General features: G+C 44.2%; 1 protein-coding gene across 1 annotated transcript in view; it reads left to right on the top strand.

Moving 5' to 3' along the window:
• Positions 1-22,730, top strand: part of LOC144672234 (uncharacterized) — an 85,867-nt gene that overhangs the window by 53,028 nt on the left and 10,109 nt on the right. Inside the window, exons 3-6 of the mRNA XM_078534073.1 lie at positions 11,062-11,247; positions 14,437-14,618; positions 18,569-18,727; positions 19,080-19,399. Coding sequence (XP_078390199.1) covers positions 11,062-11,247; positions 14,437-14,618; positions 18,569-18,727; positions 19,080-19,399 — 847 coding nt within the window. The remainder of the gene's footprint in view (positions 1-11,061; positions 11,248-14,436; positions 14,619-18,568; positions 18,728-19,079; positions 19,400-22,730) is intronic.

Raw genomic sequence — 22,730 nt, 5'->3', positions numbered from 1 at the left:
CAGATCGTGTTGGCAAGATAATGCCATCTCCATGGCTTTGCCTTGAGAATTCACTCCATGCTTTCAGTGCTTCAGTAGAGTATACTTTGAATAGGCAGCAATAATGACAATTCTCCCATATGGAAAGCCATTCATTCCAGGGTCAGCTAACAGTTGGACAACATGTTATGATCCCAAGCTGAGATTATCTCAGGACGAGCCTGATCCCAGGGTGGAACCCAGCTTGATGGATCCTAATTTTAATTTGTTTAGATTTGTGGAGAGTAGCTATCAGTAGCTAGTGACAGGAAGTCACAGGAGTCAACTGATGAACTTTCGTCAAAAGCACAAAACATTTATTAAGCAAGAAAAGATGAACTGTATTACAATACTCCTTCATCCACAACTATACCTTTACAGATATACACAGATTTGTAAGGATAACACAAAGTTACAAAAGCTATCTTATACTATATAATGTTCACAGTAAGTACACAGTCTGTGTGTACCTATGTCGACCTGTGGTCAGGCACACCACACTCTGAAACCAAGTGACAGATGTCACCTCAAGCAGATGCTATAGATTTCTCCTCAACTCCCCCAGACGCTTGTCACACCATGAGCCAACCAATCTCACTGACATGAGGGTTTCCAATCTCCACTCTCCAAGAACTCGCCTTGGAATCTTCTTCCAAGCTGATGCTTTCTCACAGACGCCTTCTGCAAGGGTTCACTTCCAGGGTTTTGAACTCTCATTCTAATGTTCCTCTTCCCTAGGTCACCACATGCATTTAAGCTGTCTTCCATGCACTCTCTACCACTGATTCAGCTGTCAACAGTATACCACTGCTTCACATGCCCATGGCAAAAAGTTGTAGACCTTCAGTTGTCTCTTAGGACCTCCCGGCCTCTCGCAAGTTGTTCTCACTTTAAATCTGCTTTCTACAGCTTTTGTCTCTTTAAATCTGAAGGTTGGAGCCTTTTTCTCTGCCCCTCACTCTTAATTTCAGTAACAGGACCTTTTTCAGGTTCCTGTCCTTCATTAGGTTAGAAGATGTTCTTTGGTCTTTCCCCTGTTTCCATCTCACTCATTTGGCCTTGAGACCTTTTGATTCTTTTGGGAAATCTGGAGCTTTCTCTCCTAGTGTCCAGTCTCCCTGGGGTCTTAGCTTCAAACTGAAACTTAAAACTGCTGTTTCTTTAGTTTTTCTGTGTCTGTGGGAGGGACCTGCCTCTCTGGACTCCTGTTGCTAGGCAACAGCACTGTTTTACCGCTCTGCTGTTTATTTAACTTTTTAAGTTGTAAACTCTCATTAGAAATGCAAGCACCTTTTTAAAGTGAAACTAAAACTCCATTTGACCTTTCTTAACACAGAGATACAGAAATACAAATCAAACTTAAACTTTAAAGCTAAAACTCATTCCTAACACCCACCAATACAAATATAACTTAGGTAAACTGTCTTTATTTCCTAACAAACATTTGTTATTCACACTCACCTGACAAGGCAATGACATCTCCTCCAAGGCACAAGAAGAACCATGGAAGATCAACCCCTCAACTGAGCCTATCTTACGGCCTGCTTTTTATCTGTGCCTGAATCGCCCAGCCTGTGCCCCCTCTGACCCCTCACTACTTCCGGGCTCACCTGCCCTGACTCCTCATATAGCGCGCCGCCCCCCCCGCCCCCACCTAGATTAAAAATCAGAAGTACGGGCAGACATTGTTAAAAGCTGGGCCCTGGATGCTCAGAATTCTCCCAACTCTGTGCACCTGAATCACAGTCAAAAATCCAAACCAAAAAAAATCAGCAGGAAAGCAAGTAATTAGGAAGGCAAACTGCATGTTGGCCTTGCAAGGGGATGGAGATAAAAGTAAGGAAGTCTTGCTACAAATGTACAAGGCATTGATGAGGCCACATCTAGAGTATCGTATGCAGTTTTGGTCACCTTACTTAGGGAGGGACATAATTGCATTGGAAGTGGTTCAGAGAAGGTTCAGTGTGCTGATTCCAGGGATGAGGAGTTTGTCTAGTGAAGAAAGGTGAGCAGGTTGGGCCCATATACTCATTGGAGTTTAGAAGAATGTGAGGTGACCTTATTGAAACATATAGGGTTCTGAGGGTTCTAAGGTTCAGTTCTGAAGAAACTGACTCAAAACATTAACTTTGTTTCTCTCTACACAGATGCTACCAGACCTGCTGTGTTTTTCCAGCATTTTCTGCTTTTATTTAAGTTTGAGGAGCTTGACAGGGTCAATTCTGGAGGAAGTTTCCCCTTGTGGGGGAATCTAAAACTTGGGGGCACAGTTTCAAAATAATGGGTCTCCTGTTTAAAATGGAATGAGGAGGGATTTTTTTCTCAAGGATCGATAAGTTTTGGAATTCTCTTCCCCACAGAGCAGTGAAGGCTGGGTCATTGAATATACTCACGGCTGAGTTAGACAAATTTTTGATTGATAAGGGAATTAAGGGTTAGGGATGGCAGGCAGGACTGTGGGGTTAAGGCTACAATGAGATCAGCCATTATCTTATTGAATGGCAGAGTAGGCTTGAGGGGCTGAATGGCCTGCTCCTGCTCCTAATTATTTTGTTCTTATGTTCTCTTCCAGTAGATACACACTGGTACCTATCTGACAAATTGAAAGATTGCCCAGGTATGCCCTGTTCACCAAAAGCAGGATAAATGTAATCTGTCCAATTACCACCCCATTGGCCTACTCTGGACCATCAGCAATATGATGGAAGGTATCCTCGATAGTGCTACCAAGAGACCCTTATTCAGCAAAGGCCTGCTCACCAATATTCAGTTTGGGTTAACCCAGGATGACGCAGCAGCAGACCTCTTTACAGCATTGGACCAAATATGGACAAAAGAGTTGCTTTTGAGAGGAAAGGTGAGAGTGACTATCCTTGATGTCAAGGCAGCGAAGGAGCACAAGTCAAGTTGAAGTAATTGGCAATCAGGGGGAATAAACTTCATTGCTTAGAATCTTACCTAACGCCAAGGGAGATGGTTTTATTGCTAGAGGTCTATCATCTCAGCTGGAGGATGTTGCTTAAAATTTCCTTGAGGTAATGTCCTAGGCCTTACCATTTTCAGCTGCTTCATCAATAACTTTCCATCCACCATAAGGTCAGAACTGCTGATTGCAGCCTTTAACTCTTCATGTTCACGCAACACAAGTGCCATGCAATGACCATCTCCTACAAGAAAGAGTCCAAACACCTCCTCTTGACATTCAATGACTTGACTATTGCTGAATTCCCAACCATCAACATAATTTAGGACATCACAGGATAACATAAGATATGCAGCAGAGAAACAGGGCATTCAGCCTAACCAGTCCATGCTGGTGTTTATACTCCATTTGAGCATCCTCCCAACCTTTTTTCATCTAAATCTAACTATCTCTTTCCTTCTTCCTCATATGCTTGCCAATTTCCCCTTAAATCCATCTGTAATATTTGCTTCAACCACTCGCTGTGGTAGTGAGTTCCACATTCTGACCACTCTTTGGATAAAGAAGTTTACGTTGAATTCCCGATTGAATATTATTTCTTGCTGACTATCTTATATTGATGGTCTCTAATTATGTTCTTCCCACAAGAGAAAATGTTCTCTCTGTATCCACTCTGCAACGTATGTTGGGGGGGTCACCATTGACTAGAAACTTAACTAGATCAGTACCTAAATACTGTGGTTACAAGAGTAGCATTGGGTATTCTGTGGTGAATGACTCACCTCCTGATCCCAAAAGTCTGTCCACCATCTACGTGGCACAAAGCTGGAATGTACTGGAATACTCATCATTTGCCTGGAAGAGTGCAGTTCCAACAGCACTCAGAAGTTGATGTCTTCCAGGATCAAGCAATCTGGTTGACTGACTTGCTATCCATTATCTTAAGCATTCACTCTCACCGCTCTGAGAGGATGTTTCCTCTTTTGGGGAATATAGAACTAGGGCTTACAGTTTCAAAATGAGGCATCTCCCATGAAAGACAAAGGCTGGAATTTTCCATACCCACTGGCATCAGGTGTATTTGGTGGCATGAGTGGACAATATGGTGCGATCGGTTTCACAATGGCATGAAACCAATTCGCGCTCATCTGCTCAGCCCACCAATGGCGGGCCGCATTCTCCACCATCAGACGTCAGGAATCTCTTTATAATACATCAGCATATCATTATTAGGCCTGCATGCCGGAATCGTCCCCCACTGGATTGTCCGCCCATGTCGGCGGAAAACATGCTGATGTAAAACACGTCTTGAAATGAGTGACGTGTAGAAGTCAGGACTTAATCCGCCAGGGCTTTGCTCACATCGCGGACATCCCAGGAGCAGAAGATGTTGGAGCCCAACAGCAACGGCACACTGGAGGAATGTCCGTGGCATGCTCGGTGGATTCTCGTGAACATGGCTCTGCTGCAAAGCAGTGCACAGAAGTTGGATAGTCACCGTTGACACTCACAACGGATGATGGTCGAGGATATTCTAGGATCGGCTGGGAGAAGCGGAGATGTCAGGGGGTGATGTTGGGAGGGGAAGAATGAAGGTGCTGGGGGGTAAGGTTGTGGGGACGATGAAGGTGTCGGGTTGTTGTTGGCAGGGGAGGAACGGATGAGGTTGGGAGGGCGAGGGAGAACGGGGGAGGAGGGGGTAACAGGAGAAGACAGCAACTGAGGAGGTAGATATAAGGGGGATGAAAGATGTAAGGGAAGGAGTGTGGCGAGGGAAAGGAGTGCGGAGAGGGGAGGGAGTACGGGTGGAGGAAGAAGTAAGAATGGAGGAAGGAACTAGGCAGGGGGAAGGACTAAGCTGGGAGGGGGGGAGTCTGTGGGGGTGGGAGGACTAGTGGATGGGAAAGGGGTTCCAGGAGGGAAGGGGTGCTGAGGGGGGGGATGTGCAGGCGAACGTGCATGGAAGGGGTCGGATAGGCCCATGTCTGCCTCCTGGGGAGCGAATTGAGGGTGGTTGTGGTATGGAGGAAGGTTGAGAATGACCGAGAGGAGAGTGAGGCAATAGGATGGGAGGGTGAGGGTTCAACGATGATGATAGAAGGGACGGCAAGGGTGGTTGGTGGGGACCTGGAGGCTGACATGGACCTGGAGTTGGGAAGGAGGAGGTGTATGTGGATGTGGCTGGGATTTTCAGGAATGAAGGGAATGTGCAAGTTCAACTGGACAGCCCCAAAGCAAAAGGGCGCTGTGGCTGGTAGGTAATGGAGGAGTGGTGGAAGGTGATGCTGGGGGGGGTCAACTGTGATGAGGGAGAGGAAATGGATGACTGAGGGAGGGCAAAGGACAGGGGAGAGCACAAGGAACCGAATCCATACCATGCTGTCAAAATTAAAAGTGAAACGACAGTCGTGGTGGGCGAGAACAGGTGCTGCATGGGGGTGTGATCATTGGGTAAGTGGAGATGCAGATCAGCTCAGATGGACAACTGAAAGCAGCATTCAAAATGCTCAGGACATTGAGATGAGTGTGAAATGTGAAGGATCTGCGAGCGTGTGAGAGTGCTTGCATGAGGCTCCAGTCGGCACTGCCACACACACACTTCTCCCTCCAGAATCACTAATGGGCCAGCTGCTCCCTCTGCGGTGACAGAGGTCGAGGTTGAGGGAGTCACAGGCAAAGGGGACTTGGAGGAGAGGACAGCCTCTGAGATTTCTCAGTGGATGACCTAGGGGTGTCCGTGTCGCTCCTACTCCCGTTGGGTACCTGAGGGCCTCGGCCTGACTCCTTGAGGGGAAGGAGCAACTGGAGGGACGTCAAGGTGTCCCGTTTCCTCCTCGTTTTGCCAATGCAGGAACTCACCTGTGGCTACCACCATGGAGTGCAGGTCTGCGCACATCTCTGCATTCTGCTGGACCGGGGTCTCCATGGCATCTGCCATCCTCCCCATGGAGACCTCCATGCGCGCACATGTGGGCACCACTGCATCAGAGAGCAGGCAGGCGCATTCCTCTGACTCGCATGCCACTTTGTTGAGGGCTTTCAACAGCTCTGCATGATGTTCCCTCGCCTTCTGCTGACACTCCAGGATGAGTTGGGAGGCCAAATCCAGCGGTTCATCATCAGACGGCCCAGCAGTTCGCCGAGTGCTGGGGAGCTCGGCTGTACCTGCTTCCTCCTGGTGCGGACACATGTCCGTGCAGTGACCACCAGATTGTAAACCCGAGCCTGCTGTAGATCTAGGTCCCACCGAGGTGTGTGTCTCTGCGCTGGTGCAGGGTGTGGTAAACGCTGAGACGGGTCTTCCAGGCTGCTTATTTCCATCTCTTCATTGGAGGAGCTGTCCTCTTGGCTGCAGAAAGAGACGTGGATGGAGCTGAAGGACTGACTGATTGAGGGTGTTAGTACTTGCAGCGCTTTCTGTGATCAACATAGAGATCATTAGTGCATGGCAGCAGAGTCAAAAACAGGAGAGAGTGCACTCACAGTTGTATTGAGAGAGGGATAATGTGGTGCAGGATCCTCAGGTGGGTGCTCGTGGCTGACCTCACCATTGCTGCAGGTAGGGTCCACATCCTCAACAGTCAGCACAATGGCATGCTCCTCAAGGTGAGTGAGGGGCCTAATGTGGTCCACCCCACCCCCGGTCTGGGACCTCTCCCTGTTGATGTGAGTTAGCTTCATGGGAACAGGTGGAGAGAGTGTGAGCAGGACAAATAGAATTGTCTGGAATGTTTGTGTAGTGAGCAGCGCCATGGACAGTAATGAGGATGTGAGCTCGAAAGGGTATGAGCCTGATGGAGATGTGAGGGTGTGTGTGAGAGTAAGCGGTGTTGTCCCTTGAGGTGTGAGATCCCTGTGGCCGTGTGATGGGTTTGTGAGTGTATGAGTTGAGAGTGATGAGAAGAGTTACTTACCCTGGTGGAACAGATGAAGCCACTCATCCTGTTGCAGCACTGGGTGACTGTCCTCTTTTGCAGGGCATTGGCACTGACCATCGCTGCCACTACTTGCCATGCTGGATTGATGCTGCGCTGCCCGTCCTGCGGCCAGAGCAGGGTTAGAGGACATCACGGTGGGCCTCCATGGCGTCCAAATGGCATTCCAGTAACGTGTCATTAAACCTTCGGGCTGCAGTCATTTGTCTTTCGTGGACATCTTCCCTGCAGTAGTCCTGGGCTGGAAGCACCGAGATGTGTGTGCACACGGCTGGACTTTAAATATGCCACCCGGCGTTCTGAAGTGGCGAGCTGATGGTGTGGCGGGAGAATGAGAGCCTGCCCACCGTGGAAACGGCATGTTTCCCGGGAATGCATAAGTAATATGGTGGGTTTGGGACATACGGCGTGAAAACCCTCTATCGCAGCCTGTGGGTAAAATGTCATTTTACCCACCCGCTACCGCACTTAGTGCAAATCTGGGACAATTCCGCCCAAAGATGAGGAGAGATTTCTCCTTTCAGAAGCTCATTAATGTCTAGCATTCTCTTCCACAGAGAGCAGTGGAAGTTGGGTTTTTGAATATATTCAAGGCTGAGTTAGACAGATTTTTGATTGACAAAGGAGTCAAGGGCTATGGGGTGCAGACAGGAAAGTGGAGTTGAGGCCACAATCAGATCAGCCACGATCTTATTGAATGGTGGAGCAGGCTTGAGGAGCTAAATGGCCTGGTCCTGCTCCTATTTCTTTGGCTTTTCAATTCTTATGGTCTCCCATGTGGTACTTTCAAAGCCTTTCCTAAAGCCTATGTCTAGTACATCCATTGCATTTCCCCATTGAGTGCATCTGTTAGGTTCTCCAAGAATTTTATGAGACTTGTCAAATTATTTGTCCCTTTTGAAATCTCTGCTGGCTACTTTTAACTATTTTCCTGTTATCTACACTCATGGTAATTTCATCCTTAAATATTCTTGAACTTTTGTTTTCTTGGCACAAAAGTTTACTTAATTAGCATCTTTTTCTTATTCGTTTGTGGGATGTGAGCATCAAAGGAAAGGCCAGCATTTATTGCCCATCATGAGTCCTTGAACCGCCCCAGTCAATTTGATGTAGGTACAGTCACAGTGCTGTTGAAAAGATTCCTCTAGGGTTGTGATCCAGTGGCAATGAAGAAACGGCTATATACTGTTGAATAATGCTCCTGTGAAGTGCCTTGGGAAGTTTTATTATGTTAAAAGTGCTATGTAAGTTGTTGTTTTTCCATGTATGATTCCAACTACTTGACAATTTTCCTCTTGGTTGCCAATTAGTTCAATTTTGAAGGCTCTTTGATACCACTCGGTCAAATGTTGCCTTGATGTAAAGGGAAGTCACTCTCATCTCATCTAATATTTTCTTATCACCCTCATATTGTTCGGCTCGATTTCAGTGGATTTGAAAGTTGTGGGTTTAGGTAATAGGTGGCCAAGCTACAACAATGCATGAATGCCCACATGGCAAATTGAAATACGACTACTGATGGCTGACCCAGACTCTCTCCTTTTATAGTAGTATTTGTTGTTCATAGCAGGACTGTGGATGATAGATTCACTCTTCAGTTTCTTAATTCACTATTATTTGGGCTTAGATCAGTCTTCAGAACAACTGTGCCCGAGACTGTTGAGTTCTGTAGACCTTGTAGTGTTGCAGTTGTGAGGTTTGAGATTTTGATATTTTGGTACTGTATCTTTAAATTTAAGGTATATAAAGGGGGTTATGTAACCTGTTTTGAAATCTGCCTGACAATAAGCCTGAGTGGTTTGTTTGTTAGCCATCAGAGGAAGGCTTAGATTGTTTTACAGGGAAGAATGTGTAAAATATTTATGCTTGGAATACGGTGGCACAAGTCTCTGAGTTCACAGTGCTTAGACTCTGAGTCTCCCAAAGTCCCAGACAGATGTTGAAGGTATCGTGTTGCAAAGAGTTGTAATGTAAAATCCCCATTTACTTCTAAGATGAAAGAGAGTTGGGCTCAAGAATAGTTAATCAGCGTTTCTATCTGGATGTGAGGTTAATGGGAACATAGGACTTAGAAGCAGGAATAGCTGTGTGTCTCGCATTGCCATGGGGAATAGGACAGAGGAAGCTGTTTTTGAGATCAGGTCGCAGGCTTCCCTACAAATCAGTGACTATTGCAGACAGGCAGCAGCTCTGTGTCAGCAGAGAGAAGAGGCTGCTCGGCTTTGTGAGCTATCAGCAGGATGCTGGAGGGAGATGGTCTCTAGTCGAAGAGAGACATCCTGCAGATATCTAAGGATTCTGCAAGATTTATCCTGGCATGGCTGGGTGGGGAGTGAAGGGGAGGAAAGAATCATGAGAACAGGCTTAACTGCTGGTAGTGGATTTAGCATAATCTCTGAAAACTAAGAGAAGCACCTGTAGGCAGTCACTTGAAGTTATTACTTGGCGAAACTGAGAAATGCAAACCCATTTGGAAGCTGGGAGCAATTGTGGACTGTAAATCCATGGAGAGTCCGACAGATACTAAGTATTAAAGGGGGACATTTCTGTAGGTCAAAGCATAAGTTGCTTGCAAAAAGGCAATTGTATTTAGCCAAGAGTGCTTTTAGTCATTTGTGACAATAAAAGTTTTAACATGTGAAGTCTTCTTGTGTCATTCTTTCAACTTTTAACTGGAAGTTTGAATCGCTTTTTAAAAGTAATCTGTCTCTACAGCAATTGTAATGGTAGAGGCATGGAGCATTGTGATAATTTAATAGAATATAACGTCTTTTGCCATTGTTCCTAGTTAGGGAACAGCTTAGGGAGATTCAAGTGGTGATTTTTCTTGTTAATTCTTTCATGGGATGCGAGTGTCATTGGCAAGGCCAACATTTGTTGCCCATCCCTCATTGCCTTTGAGAAGGTGGTGCTGAGCCAATGGTTCGATACATAAATATCATCTGAACCCCACCACCACCATTCCCCACCTCATAATTTAAATTTACATTGTGTGTGCAGGATAATTAATTTTTGTTGATTGAACCAAGGTCAGTAACTTCCAAATGACCTAGTAAGGTATGCATCAGTCCATGATTACAAATTACAGTGATTTAATTCTGTGAGGGTGGGGAGTGGAAGAGCACATTACTATATTGCAAGGTTTTCCAAGAATTTCAATTTGAGGTGACTGAGGGACCCATTTTGCAAGGATGCACATGGCAAGCCTTTCCCTTTGATTAAAGGGGTATTCCTTGGAAACCTGTGACAAATAACAACGTACCGCTTCATCAGCAACTGTTTAAAGCATCATTGTGTGTACTTATAAATGTACAAAGGGCATGGTATCATCAACTATCCAACTGATACCAACAATGTTCAAACAAACATACTGGGAATGCACATTTCGGCAATCATTATCTGAAACAAATAGGTTTGCCTAATAGTTCGGTTATAACCCGCTGTCAAAAATAATGATAAGTTGGTTATGATGAAGAGCCCAATCTGAAATAGTAAACATTTTTCTCCTTCAGATATTCACTGACCTGCTCCACAATCCAGTAATTTTATTTAGATTTTCTAGTGGTTATCCTTTTATAATGTCTTCTGTACACTTGATTTTTTTTTATTGCAGTTAAAAATAGCATGCTTGCTGTAAATGAAAACAATTTTAAAGAATTGGAAAGAAAGATGCTCTAAATAGAAATAGATTATTGTTTCCACTTTTCTATGAATTTGAATATTTGGTACATGTTTGCATTTCAAACTATTCAGCAAGTGATGATTACAGAGATAAATCACTGTTTCACAAACATTTTTTCACATTTTTAAAAAAAAGCTAATTATATAAAAGAAACCTGTGTTTATTCAGACTTTTTTCCATGAATTTTCTCTTTCATATTTATTTAGACTTCGTGTCAATGTGAACTGAATGAATCATGGCAACCGAAAAATGCCAAAAAGCTGTCCCAGCCTGAACATTGAATAAATTAATGCAAATAAGAGACTATGCAAAAAGATTTATTGTATTCCTAAGTTGTGCTAACACTGGTAGATATTGAAAAGTAGATATTTTTTGAGCAAATAGAGCATGAAGCACCATGAAAAGAATATATATTAGCTCAGTAAAATAGTTTTTATTAGAGAAGTGTCTGGGTTAATCATAATTTCTTATGCAAGTCTCTTTACTGTTTCTCTCACTTCCAGCTTTGATTTAACTGTGCTTTTAAGTGGGACAGAATGTGCTTGTGCCAATGAAACCAAAATATTCTGGAGTTTAAGTAACTACAACTCTTTGCTCAGCAATGATACTTTGCTGAATACCAGCCTGTCCAAAAGTGGCAACCCTATGGCAGGAGGTAACCTCTCCTTAAGCACAGGATGCATAAGCAGGTAAGACAGTTCTCAAAAAATAAGCCTTCTAAAGTCTGTTGTTCCTATCATTTTGGTTCCATTTCACCGATATCAGCAGTATAGCCCATGCATATAACATGTCTACTAACAGCTGGTAAAGTTTTACTCTCTTTTAAGTTGATGTAATGGATTACATTCAATACTGCATTATCAGGGGCATGGTAAAAATATTGGAGCTGACAGCTGTAATATATGCAGTGAAACTAGTGGCTGATTTGTAAATCACTTATGTTTTTTGTCTCTTGTATTTTGTGTAATACTGATTCCCACTTATCAGATCAGCCATGATCTTATTAAATGGTAGAGCAGACTCAATGGGCCGAATGGCTTCCGCCTGCTCCTTGTTCGTATGTTTGTATGTATGTTCATTAAAAAAAATCTAATTTTTGTTGCATTGGAATTAAAGGGGAAGGAAAGTGAAACAACAAATGCTATCCTTGCCAGCGAGGCCCATGTCCTCAAACCTTTTAGATGAGGATCTTCATTTTGTATTAAGTGAGAATCCACGCACAGGTCAATTATTTGTGCACTATTTTTGCAAACCAACTCTCAGCCCTCTTCTGAAGATTAATCTTCTATTTCTCCAGCAGGCACAGCCTAAATGGTGCAAGACTTTTACAAATGTTTTAATAAATTGGAATCCAGAAAATCTTTTTTAAAAATCTGTTTTTGTGACTGCCCTGATGAATGGAATAATTTCTGCAAGACAAATGGCTCATGATTTACATGCATTATTCTTGTTGGCATTTATTTTATCTATGTAAACACTGCTAATTTTATATATTGCTGAAAAATAATTTTTTTTTTGTTGAAGCTTTTCATTTTATACTCATCAGGACAATTCGCAAGAAAATACCAATGTCAAGGGAACAATATATTTATACTGTATGAGAGTGCTGATTGGTTGGCAAGTGGACTCTGGTAGAGGCATTGGCATGGAGAATGTCAGTCACCATCAACTGGTGCAGTTAACTGCTAAGCATTGTTTGAAATTTAAACCAGGCAGCTTGACTCTGGTCAAGACATTGCCATGGGGGATGAACCAGTGAATGGCTGTCACTTATTTTGTTTAGCTGAAAGAGGTGCAATGTGTGTACATGTTCTTTCTGTCTGCAAAGAACAGGGCCCTGTGTATTAATAGATGTAGCTTCCAGTATACACAAATGTGTACTGGAAGCTACATATGTTAATACACAAGGCCCTGTTCTTTGCAGACAGAAAGAACATGTACACACATTTTGCATGTTTCAGTTAAACAAAATAAGTGACAGCCATTCGCTGGTTCATCCCCCAGGGCAATGACTTGACCAATCAGAGTCAAGATACCTGGTTTAAATTTCAAACAAGGCTTGACAGTTAACTATCAGTCACCATCAGCTGGTGCATTCTGCATTCTCCTCTACCAATCAGCACTCTCTTCTCATACAGGACATAAACTACATAAATATGTAGTTCCCCTGACATTGGTATTTTCCTGCAAATTGTCCTCATGAGTGCAAGATGAAAAGCTTTGACAAAAAAATTTTTTTCAATAATACTCAAGTTCTGTACAAATGACTTCAATTTTATATAATTAAAACACTATTCAATGAGCCATCATATCAATCCTTCTGTTGCAATGTGATCTGTGTTCTTGAGAGTACATTTTTTTTGTTCTTTCATGGGTTATGAGCAGCACTGGTAAGGTCAGCATTTGTTGCTCATCCCTTATTGCCATCAAAAGTACAGCTCAAAAGTGGTGGTGAACTACCGTCTTGAACTGCTGCAGCTCATATGGTATTAGTACACCCATAATGCTGTTAAAATAGGGAGGTCCAAGATATTGACCCAGCGACACTGAAGGAACGCAATATACATAGTTCCAAGTCAGAGTGGTGAGTGGCTTGGCGGGGGACTTACAGGTGGTAGAGTTCCCATGCATCGACTGCCCTTGCCCTTTTAGGTGGTAAAGGTTGTGGGTTTGGAAGGTGCTATCGAAGGCGCCTTGCTGGTCCTTGCAGTGCATCTTGTATACGGTACACACTGCTACCACTGTGATTTGGTGGTGGAGAGAATGAATGTTTAAGGTGATAGATGGGGTGCTGATCAAGTGGGCTCCTTTGTCCTGGATGGTGTGGAGCTTCATGACTATTGTGGAGCCACACTCATCCAGGTAAGTGGAGAGTATTCCATCACACTCCTGACTTGTGCTGTGTAGATAGTGGACAGACTTTAGGAGTCAGCAGGTGAGTTTCTCATCACAGATTTCCCAGCCTCTGAATCGCTCATGTCGCCACAGTATTTATATAGCTAGTCCAGTTCAGTTTCTGGTGAATGGTGGTTGCCAGGATGTTGATGGTGGGGGATTCAGTAATGGTGATGTCATAGAGAGGTGGTTAGATTCTCTTTGGAGATGGTAATTGTCAGGCATTTGTAATGCACAAATGTTACTTGCCAATTATCAGCCCAAACCTGTGTGTGGTCCATATCTTGCTACATTTGGACATGGACTGCTTCAATCTATGACGAGTCCCGAATGGTACTGAACATTGTGAAATCATCAGCGAACATCCCCATTTCTGACCTTATAATGGAGGGAAGTTTATTGATGCAACAGCTAAAGATGGTTGGGCCTAGGAAACTACCCTGTCGAACTCCTGAAGTGATGTCCTGGGGCTGAGATGATTGGCCTCCAAAAACCACAACCACCTTCCTGGCCAAGGGTTGCTTGATGTATTGTGGAAAACTTGTCCCCAGTCTGTCATGCTATAAACAGCTATGATAATTTTTTCTTATTTTCAGCATTATTTTATGTGCCTTTGAGGTAAATGATGCCAGTGCTGGAATCAGCAAAGCACTATCCATCTAATACATAAATGCTATTTTTCTGCTTCTCCCAACAGCAATCCTTTGGCTTCTCTGAGTGAAATTGGTAATTTCTGTTGGGGTTTGGGCCATGTGGTGCAATGGGCTTGGGCCTATTTTAAATTAGATTAAAGCTAACCAAACATTTTTCATAGGGCCCTTACAGCAGGTGGAAAGAAGAACCTCTCCAAATCCATGTTTTTGGTCACTTGCATTACTTCAAAAATGTTGAGCCTGTTCTGCCTTCATATTTTTCCCAGACGAGACTTGCTTTTGCCTCATGTGCTTAGTTTGTTTTTGATGCAATCTTTTTATTGTTGACAGATGCTTTGGCATTATTTGCTTGTTATATGGAGATGGCAAAAGTAAAGTGGCTGTGTATCAAACAATTGGACCATACATAAGGGCCATTAGTCTGACGCTTATAGCAGACCAAGTACAGACCAGGAAACCATTCATGCTGGAAGTGTGTGGGTATTTGGCTAGTCCTGTGGAAAATGCCATTGGTAAGAAGAAAGATCCTTTTATTAAACTGAGTCATTGTTAATTCCTGAGATCTCTTTGAATAAAAATTGAACAGAAACAGATGTAAGAAAATTAAAATTAGTTTAGCTCTTCTCTTCTTAGGCTGTCCCTTGGGATTGAGGATGACTTGCTTCCACACTAAAAATGAGTTCTCAGGTGACTGAAGAGTCTCTGTCAAGGGGTGGGGCTGACAGTGGTAGGGGGAATATGTGGGTTGGGTGCCCGGGTTGCCACGCACTCCTTTTGCTGTCGACGCTTGGCTTCAGCTAGCCTTTGGCGATGAGATGTGAGGTGTCCAACTGCTTTCCGGATGCTTTCCCGCCACTTTAGGTGATCTTGGGCCAGGGATTCCCAGATGTCAGTGGGGATGTTGCACTTTTTCAAGGATGCTTTGAAGGTGCCCTTGAAGCGTTTCCTCTGCCCTCCTGGGACTCACTTGTCGTGTCGAAGCTCCGAGTAGAGCGCTCGTTTCGGGAGTATCACCTCAGGCATGCCGTTGTGGACTTGGGGTGGTGGGGGGGGAAGGAAGGAGCTCAGAGGGGGAAGGAGCCCAGGGAGAGGAAAGAGTTCGGAGGGGGAAAAGAGTCTGAGTGTGGGAGGGAGTTTGGAGGGGGGAAGGAGTAAGGGTGGAGATGGGAGTAAGGGGCGGGATGTCCAGGTGAATGTGCAAGGGAGGGGTCTGTGGAGTTGATTGCCTCCTGGGGAACGAACTGAGGGTGGACATGTAGGAGGGAATGGTGTGAATGAGAGAGAGTGGGAGAGTGACGGTGCAACAGTAGCAATAGAAGGGATGGTGAGGGTGGTTGGGGGGGGAATCTGAGGTAGACACGGACCCTGGGGGTGGGAAGGAGGAGGTTGGGAAGGTATATGTGGATAGGGGTGGCATTCTTGGGAAGGTAGGGAATGTGCACGTTCACCTGGATGTTCACCTGGACCTCCTGGAAAGAAAAGGGCTCTGGTTGGTAGGTGACGGTGGGGAGGTGGAAGGTGATGCCAGAGGGTTAACAGTAAAGGGGGGAAGGACATGGGTGACTCAGGGAGGGGAAAGGACAGGGGAGCTGAAAACAGACTTAACAACCACCATGCTTCTGAAAGTGAGGAGCCTCATGCCGGCTGAGCACAGCTGCTGCATAGGAGTGTGATCAGTGGGTGGGTGGAGATGCAGGTCCGCTCAGATCGACAACTGAAAGAGAACCCCAGCAGGCAGCAGACTGGGACATTGAGATGAGTGTGATGGAGGAAGGCTCCGCGTACATGGGAGAATGCTTGCACAAGGCTCCCAAAGGCCCTGTCACATACACACGTCCCCCTCCAGAATTAAACCTGGTTTGGCTGTGTGCAGCTGAACTGCGAGGCGATGGTGGGGGTGGGTGGAGGGCGGATTCAGGGTGAGGACTTACGAAATCTGTAAATGAAGCTGAAAGATACCATTACACATTACTCGGTGTATGTAAATATATTTTCAGATTATAAAGTGACAAAATGTGTTTACCCGTGCAACCACTTGTGATCATAAATTTACTAGGCCTACCACTTCTAGGTGCTGCCCTGACATCTGCAGCAAGGGTGGAGACAACCTGTGCAGTGGTTGTCCCTGTTGCCTCTGATGACTTTGGTGTGGGTCCTCTGGAGAGCAGAGGCCTTGAGGGCCAATGCTTGTTTTGCCTGTCCTCCTGTGGGCCAGCTGCTCTCTCTTTGGTAACAGAGGACAAGGTTGAAGGGGGTCACAGGCAAGGGGGACTCAGAGGGAAAGGATAGCCTCTGAGATTCCTGAGTGGGTGATCTAGGGGTGCCCAGCTGCCGCTCCTCCTCCCTTCGGATGCCCGAAGGCTCCAACCTTACTTCTTGAGGGGAAGGAGCAGCTGGAGGGGTGTTGAGGTGCCCTGTTTCCCCCTCATGTTGCCACTACAGGAACTCATCCTGGCTACTGCGATGGAGTGCAAGACTGCGCGCATCTCCACGTTCTGCTGGACAGGGTCTCCATCCTTCCCATGGAGACCTCCATATGCGTACATGTGGGTACCACTTCATCAGAGAGCACTCCTCCGACTTGTGTGCCACTCTGTTGAGGGCCTCCAACAGCTCTGTGTAATATTTCCTGCCTTCTGCTGACTCTCCAGGATGAGTTGGAAGGCCGAATCCAGAGGCTCGTCATCTGACTCAGACCTCATGGATGCCTCTTTCCCAGCAGTACCCCAAGTGCCGGGGAGCTCGGCTGAATCTGCCTCCTCCTGCTGCAGACGTGTGTGTACGGTGACCACCAGATTGTGAACCCAAGCCTGCTCTAAGTCTAGGTCCCACCGAGGTGTGTGTGTCTCTGCGCTGGTGGAGGGTTTGGGTAAGTGCTGTTTATTTCCAGCTCTTCAATGGAGGATGTGCCCTCTTGGCTGGAGATAAGGATCTGGATGGAGCTGAGGGACTGGCTGGCTGAGGCTGTCGGTCGCTTGGCAGAGCTCCCTGTGACCCAAAGTAGAGATAATTAGTACATGTCAGCAGAGTCAAAATCAGGAGAGAGAGCATTCGCAGTTGTGTTGAGAGTGGGATGACGTGGTGCAGGATCTTCACGTGTGTGTTTTCGCCTCCAACCTCACTGTTGCTGCAGGCAGAGTCCACATCCTCACCAATCAGATGGCATGCTCCTCAGTGAATGAGGGGTCTAATGTGGGCCACTCCACCCCCCGGTCTGGGACCTCTCCCTGCTGTTGTCAGCTAGTTTCTCCTGCTTGAAAACAGAGAGTGTGAGCAGGACACATGCTACTGTGTGGAATGTTTGTGGTGAGCAGAGCCATTGGCGGGTTGAGGGCGTGAGGTTCAGAGGATGTGAGGGTGTATGTGAGAGTTAGTGGTGTTGTCCTTGAGGTGTGAGATCCCTGTGGATGTGTGATGGGTTTGTGAGTGTGAGAGTTAAGAGTTAAGCTGAGAAGAGTGACTGACTTATCTTGACAGAACAAATGAGACCATTCATCCTCTTTCTGCACTGGATGGCTGTCCTCTTCTGCAGAGTGTTGGCATGACCACAGCTGCCACCACCTCCCATGCTGGATTGGTGACCTTGCTTGCTGGTCTTCATTTAGAGCAGGAGTGGAGAACTTCGCGGCGGGCCTCCACTGCGTTCAATAGATGCTCAAGGGAGGTGTCGCTAAATTTGGGGGCAGCATGTTTCCTCCCTTTGGCAGCCATCAGTTCCCAGCAGCTTCCTATCCCTTGAAGAGTGCTGGCTTCGTGCAGGGTCAGCCTTTAAATTTGGCACCTGGTTTGCTGAAGGCCTGGGGTGATGGCGGGGTGGGCGATCAGAGGCCACCCCGCTAGCGGCGTGACGTGTTTTCTGGGAATCCATAATTAAGGAAGTGGGAATGGGATGATACGGCGTGAAAAGCCGCCATTGCGGCCTGCGTGTAAAACGTCCTTTTTCCCGCCCACTACCACACTTAGTGTAAACCTGGGATGATTTTGCCCATCATCTTTACGTCTGCGCTACCAAACCCTTTCAGGAAGAGGTTCTTTCCCCTTGGCATTTTGAGAAAGACAATTATCTCCTTCATTAAAAAACACTTTTCTAGCTGTATCTAGGTGCAGTGTAATTCCATCAGAGAGAGATCCACGCAAAGCATGTACATCCAAAGAGCCACTTAAGACATTTCAGATGACATCTAATGAATATGAGCTCGTCCTACAGGCTCTATCCCTCTGGTTTCCAGGTGGATCTGGGATGCAAGGGGCTCGAAACATGCCTGAGGGTGTGCTCTGTTATATTCCTGTCTCATTCCCTGCGTACACACCATTGCTCCCCATCTGACCCTACTTCCCACTTTAATTCCAGGAGCTACAAATGTACCCACCTTTCAGGAGTATTTGTTGTATTTTAGCTGCAGTAGAAGTCATTTTAGGTAATTATTTTGGTAACATTCCTCATGCAGGTGACTTGTTTCAGGTACTGGACCTCTCAATGCGGCTGACCTATCTTATGTGCTCGTGAAAATTCATTGGGATAGTACAGATCATAGCACCCTGAATGTCACTGTCACCTCCAATGGATTTTTTTCTTCGTCTCCTGTTTGGATCTACAGTGAGCCTGGAAGCTATTTGATAAGTAAGTTCTAGAAGTGTGCTGTGACTTACTATTGTTCACTTGTCGCCAAGTCAAAACAGTTGATAGGAATTCTAAATAGTTCTGATGTTTCTGGAGTATTGGCTCAGTTTCAATTCCAAGAATATTCAGGAGTGTTGAGAATTAGTTGTAGGAAATTTTGCATTATATATTTTTCATTTCAGCGAGATGCTTTCACTGATGTACCAGTCAATTAAGGTAGTACTTTTAAAAAATGTTCTCAGGAAGTGGGTGAAGTCAGTATGTTTTGTTTAGATGCCTTGGCCTTTTCGTGTCATTGGTGACTGAAAATGTTGCTGATTAATAATTGGTAGTTTTTGTTTTTAATTCCCAGCTGTACTTGCAGACAATCAGATCTCTCAGGAGAAGAAAAACATCAGTGTTATGGTTTTGGATCCTGCGCCTACTGCCCTTGAAGTGAAGCTTGTACAAATAGCTGAGCAGATCCCATCCTGTATTCCATTTAATGTTGATGAAACAAGTCCTCTAGAGAAAGTTTTCCTAGGAATTGACTATAACTTTAAGGCCTTTGTTGCCATGGGGATTGAATTGAATTTTCTTTGGCACTTCAGTGATGACAACAGCACACATTCCTCACAAAGCCTACAGAATTGCAGTGAATATCAGCAACTGGACTGTCTTTTGGATACAGTGGTAAGTCATGTTTAAAGTATAACTTAGCCAGGTAACTCAGAGGGCATGAGTTGAAATCCAGTCATGGTGCATTTTGAAACTGAATTCAGTGAATCAGGTCATTTGTATGCCAGCATCAGAAAAATTGTCTGTAGGTCTGAGATTGACATAAAAGCCAAGATCTTGGCTAATATCATTCAGGAAAGGGAACCTGCACTTTTTCCTGGCCAGACCTACATGTAACGCTAGTCCATAGTAAAAGCCTACAAAGTTGCCTTGCAAGCCATTCAGTTTGAAAACAATTGCTCAGTAAGAAGGCCAGCTTCCAGAGGAATTAGAGATGGCCAATAAATGTGGCTTTAGCAGCATTGTCCAAACCTCACGAACACACAAAAAAGTGCTTGTATGTAGCATGTAAAAAGTGAAGGTATGTAGCAATGCATTTCAGACCTAGTCAGCTTGTTATTTTAAGATGGTTAACAAAATAACTAATTCACTGAATGTTTATTTATTTTCATCTTCTGTGCATTCTTCGATTGACTTGAAGTGCCAACAGATGTGGCACAAGACCAACTTTTGTAAACCTAATGAGCAACATTGTTCAACTTTTCATCATTTACCAAATGCAGTGTTAACATTGGGGATATCCTGAAACCATTTTAAGTTGATGATGTGGAATATAGCATTGAGTTCTGACACTCATGCCTTAAAAAAGGATGTATTGGCATCAGAAAGAGTAGAAAGAAGAACAATAAGGGTTAAAATACAATTTATTCCTGATGGTATGAAAAATATTTCCTGAACTAAAAAAGTTTAAATGAAGCAACAAATGATAACAGCAAATCAAAACTTAATGTTGTTCTTTGAGACATTGAAACTATCCGGATCCAATCTTCATGTTCCATCTGGGTGGATGCTTAATATTCCATGGCACTAATTGAATAAAGTTTCCCCTGATATTCTGCCCAAAATCCTCCCTTAACCATAAAAGATATACACACTGGTCATTGATCATATGGTTGTTTGTCACACTGGTGCAGAATACCTGCTGTGTTTGCAACATATCATTACATTGCAACTACTGCATTGCAGAGGGTATTTATTATATGTGAAGCATTTTTTAAAAACATTTTTATGGACTAGAAACCATATAAACAATATCATAAATTGTTAGGCTCATTTTTATGGGTGGACTTCATGTTAGGGGATGGGGATCAGGGTCTGTCGGTGGCGGGGTGATCAGAGCCTGATGATTGAAGGTAGGAGTGTGGCGGGGGCATGGTAGGCCTGAGGCCATAGTGGTATTGGAGGCTTTGGGGATTAGGTTGTTGGGAGGAGGCCCAATTGCAGAGGTTGGTTTGGGTTGGGAATCAGATTTTAATTTTTGAGATTTTTAACACCTTCCACCCCACCCAAATCTGGCCTTTTTTAGGATAAATTTTCAGCTTATTAACTCTGTTTCTCTCATCACTAATTCTGCCTGTACTGAAAGGTGCTTTTCAGCATTTTCTCTTTTTATTTCAGATTGCCAGCATTTGGATTTTTTTTCTCTCTCTCTTTCATAAATTACAATTTGTTCTTTGTAATGTGCCAGACAACAAAACAAAGGATTACAAACTGTATGGCGATTCTTTTAAAGAAATTACATAACATATTAGACTAAAATGCCAAGCTGTAGAAGGCAGCAAAAGTAATTCCTGCACTCGATTCTGTTGCTGAAGCATAAGAAATTGCGGCTCAGTCGCTGTGCCCCAATTGGTTGCTTTACTGGGCAACAGTGGCATTGTTCTCTCTTTCAGTTTGCCAATTGAACTTCACTTGGGTCAACCTTGCATTTTTCCGATGCTAATGCTTCATGGTCAGTCACAGAAGTGTAGATTATGAAGAATATAATTTAAAAAAAAATTCTGATGAGAGATATACAAGTTTTTCATTCTTACTGTCTGGGTGACTGAGACATTCGAAAAAGTCTGCTTCGTTATCCCACACATTGGTTTTCATTTGTAAGAAACTGCTGTGTAACGTAAGACTACCACACAATAGATGCAGGTCTCATGCTCCAGATGCCATTGCAAGTGTAAGATTTGTGTTGAGTGTTGCCCTGGGCTTTTTCACAGTTTTAATTTTTCATCTGTGGAAATCCAAAAATCCCCAAGACTTCAGAAAATGGTTCCTGAATTGGTCGGGCAAGAATTAATTGTAACAGTATTTCTTTTTAATGTATGAATTTCATTTTCTTAATCAGTTGTGTTCTCTGGAAATTAATGGAATGAATAAAATTAGGGAGATTCTATAAAGGATGGGTGATCTACTCTGCTGTTGCTACCCAAGTGCCAAACTTATCCTGAGGAATATTTATGCTGGAAAGTTTCTGGGATTTGGTGTCAGTATCTAAGTTAGGTACAGGGATACAGCACAACCAGTTGAAGGTTAAAGCTTCTCTTCCCCAGTCAATATTGTGTTTAAACCACAACCTCATAAGTGCACTATTGCAGTGTGGATACATTTGTGTCTTGGAAACCAGCTTTCTTGTATGCTTATGTCTTAATTGAGATGCCAGTTTATAGCAGTTTTAGACAGCAGAATGCCAGCTAATATTATCCAAATTTGCTTAACAGAATTAATGCTGCAATTGATGACCACACTAAGGAATGTTGCAACATTGCAGCAGGAACAACTGGCATGCTGGTCATAAAATAACTGTTCCGCCCAGTAAGCTCCTGATTTCATGTTTGCTGTACGAAGTCAAAAACTGAGGAGCCAATTCTTTTCATTGAAAAAGAGATGTGTTGATCGAATCCTTTTAACTTGGAGTGCAAAGCCAAAAGTCTTTAATGCAGCCATTCGGCTCATCAAGCATGTACTGGCTCTTTGAAAAAGTTATTCAATTTGTTATACAGCCCCTGCTCTTTGCTCATAGCCTTGCAAATTTGCCCTTTTCAAGTATATATCCAATTGCCTTTTGAAACCACTATTTAATCTGCCTCCAGCACCATTTTAGACAGTGTACTCCAGACCTTATGAGTTTCCCTTTCCTAACCTTTTTGGAGAACAAGAAAAAAGGAGGAAACACCACTGAATTGAAGTTTAATCAACATCTCACAGCTAAACAGGCCATCATTGAATGTCTAGAGACAAATGGGACAGCAGTTCTGTTGAGGGCCACAAGTAAAGATGAAGTAGGCTGCAGAGGTGATTCCTGGATCACGTGAAGAGCAATGCTGCTTAGGAACAAGATCTGTGCATATTATGTATGTTTAATTGTAGTGCAGTTATTGCAAATGAAATGGGGTCAAAAAAAGGTCATTGTAGTGAAACATTCCTGAATCCAAGCCAGCCTGAAATCTGTAAA

The sequence above is a fragment of the Cetorhinus maximus genome, chromosome 3 (assembly GCF_964194155.1).
Source record: "Cetorhinus maximus chromosome 3, sCetMax3.hap1.1, whole genome shotgun sequence".
Taxonomy (NCBI): Eukaryota; Metazoa; Chordata; class Chondrichthyes; order Lamniformes; family Cetorhinidae; genus Cetorhinus; species Cetorhinus maximus.
Note: the sequence above shows the minus strand (reverse complement) of the source record. Positions and strands in the feature narration are given on the sequence as shown.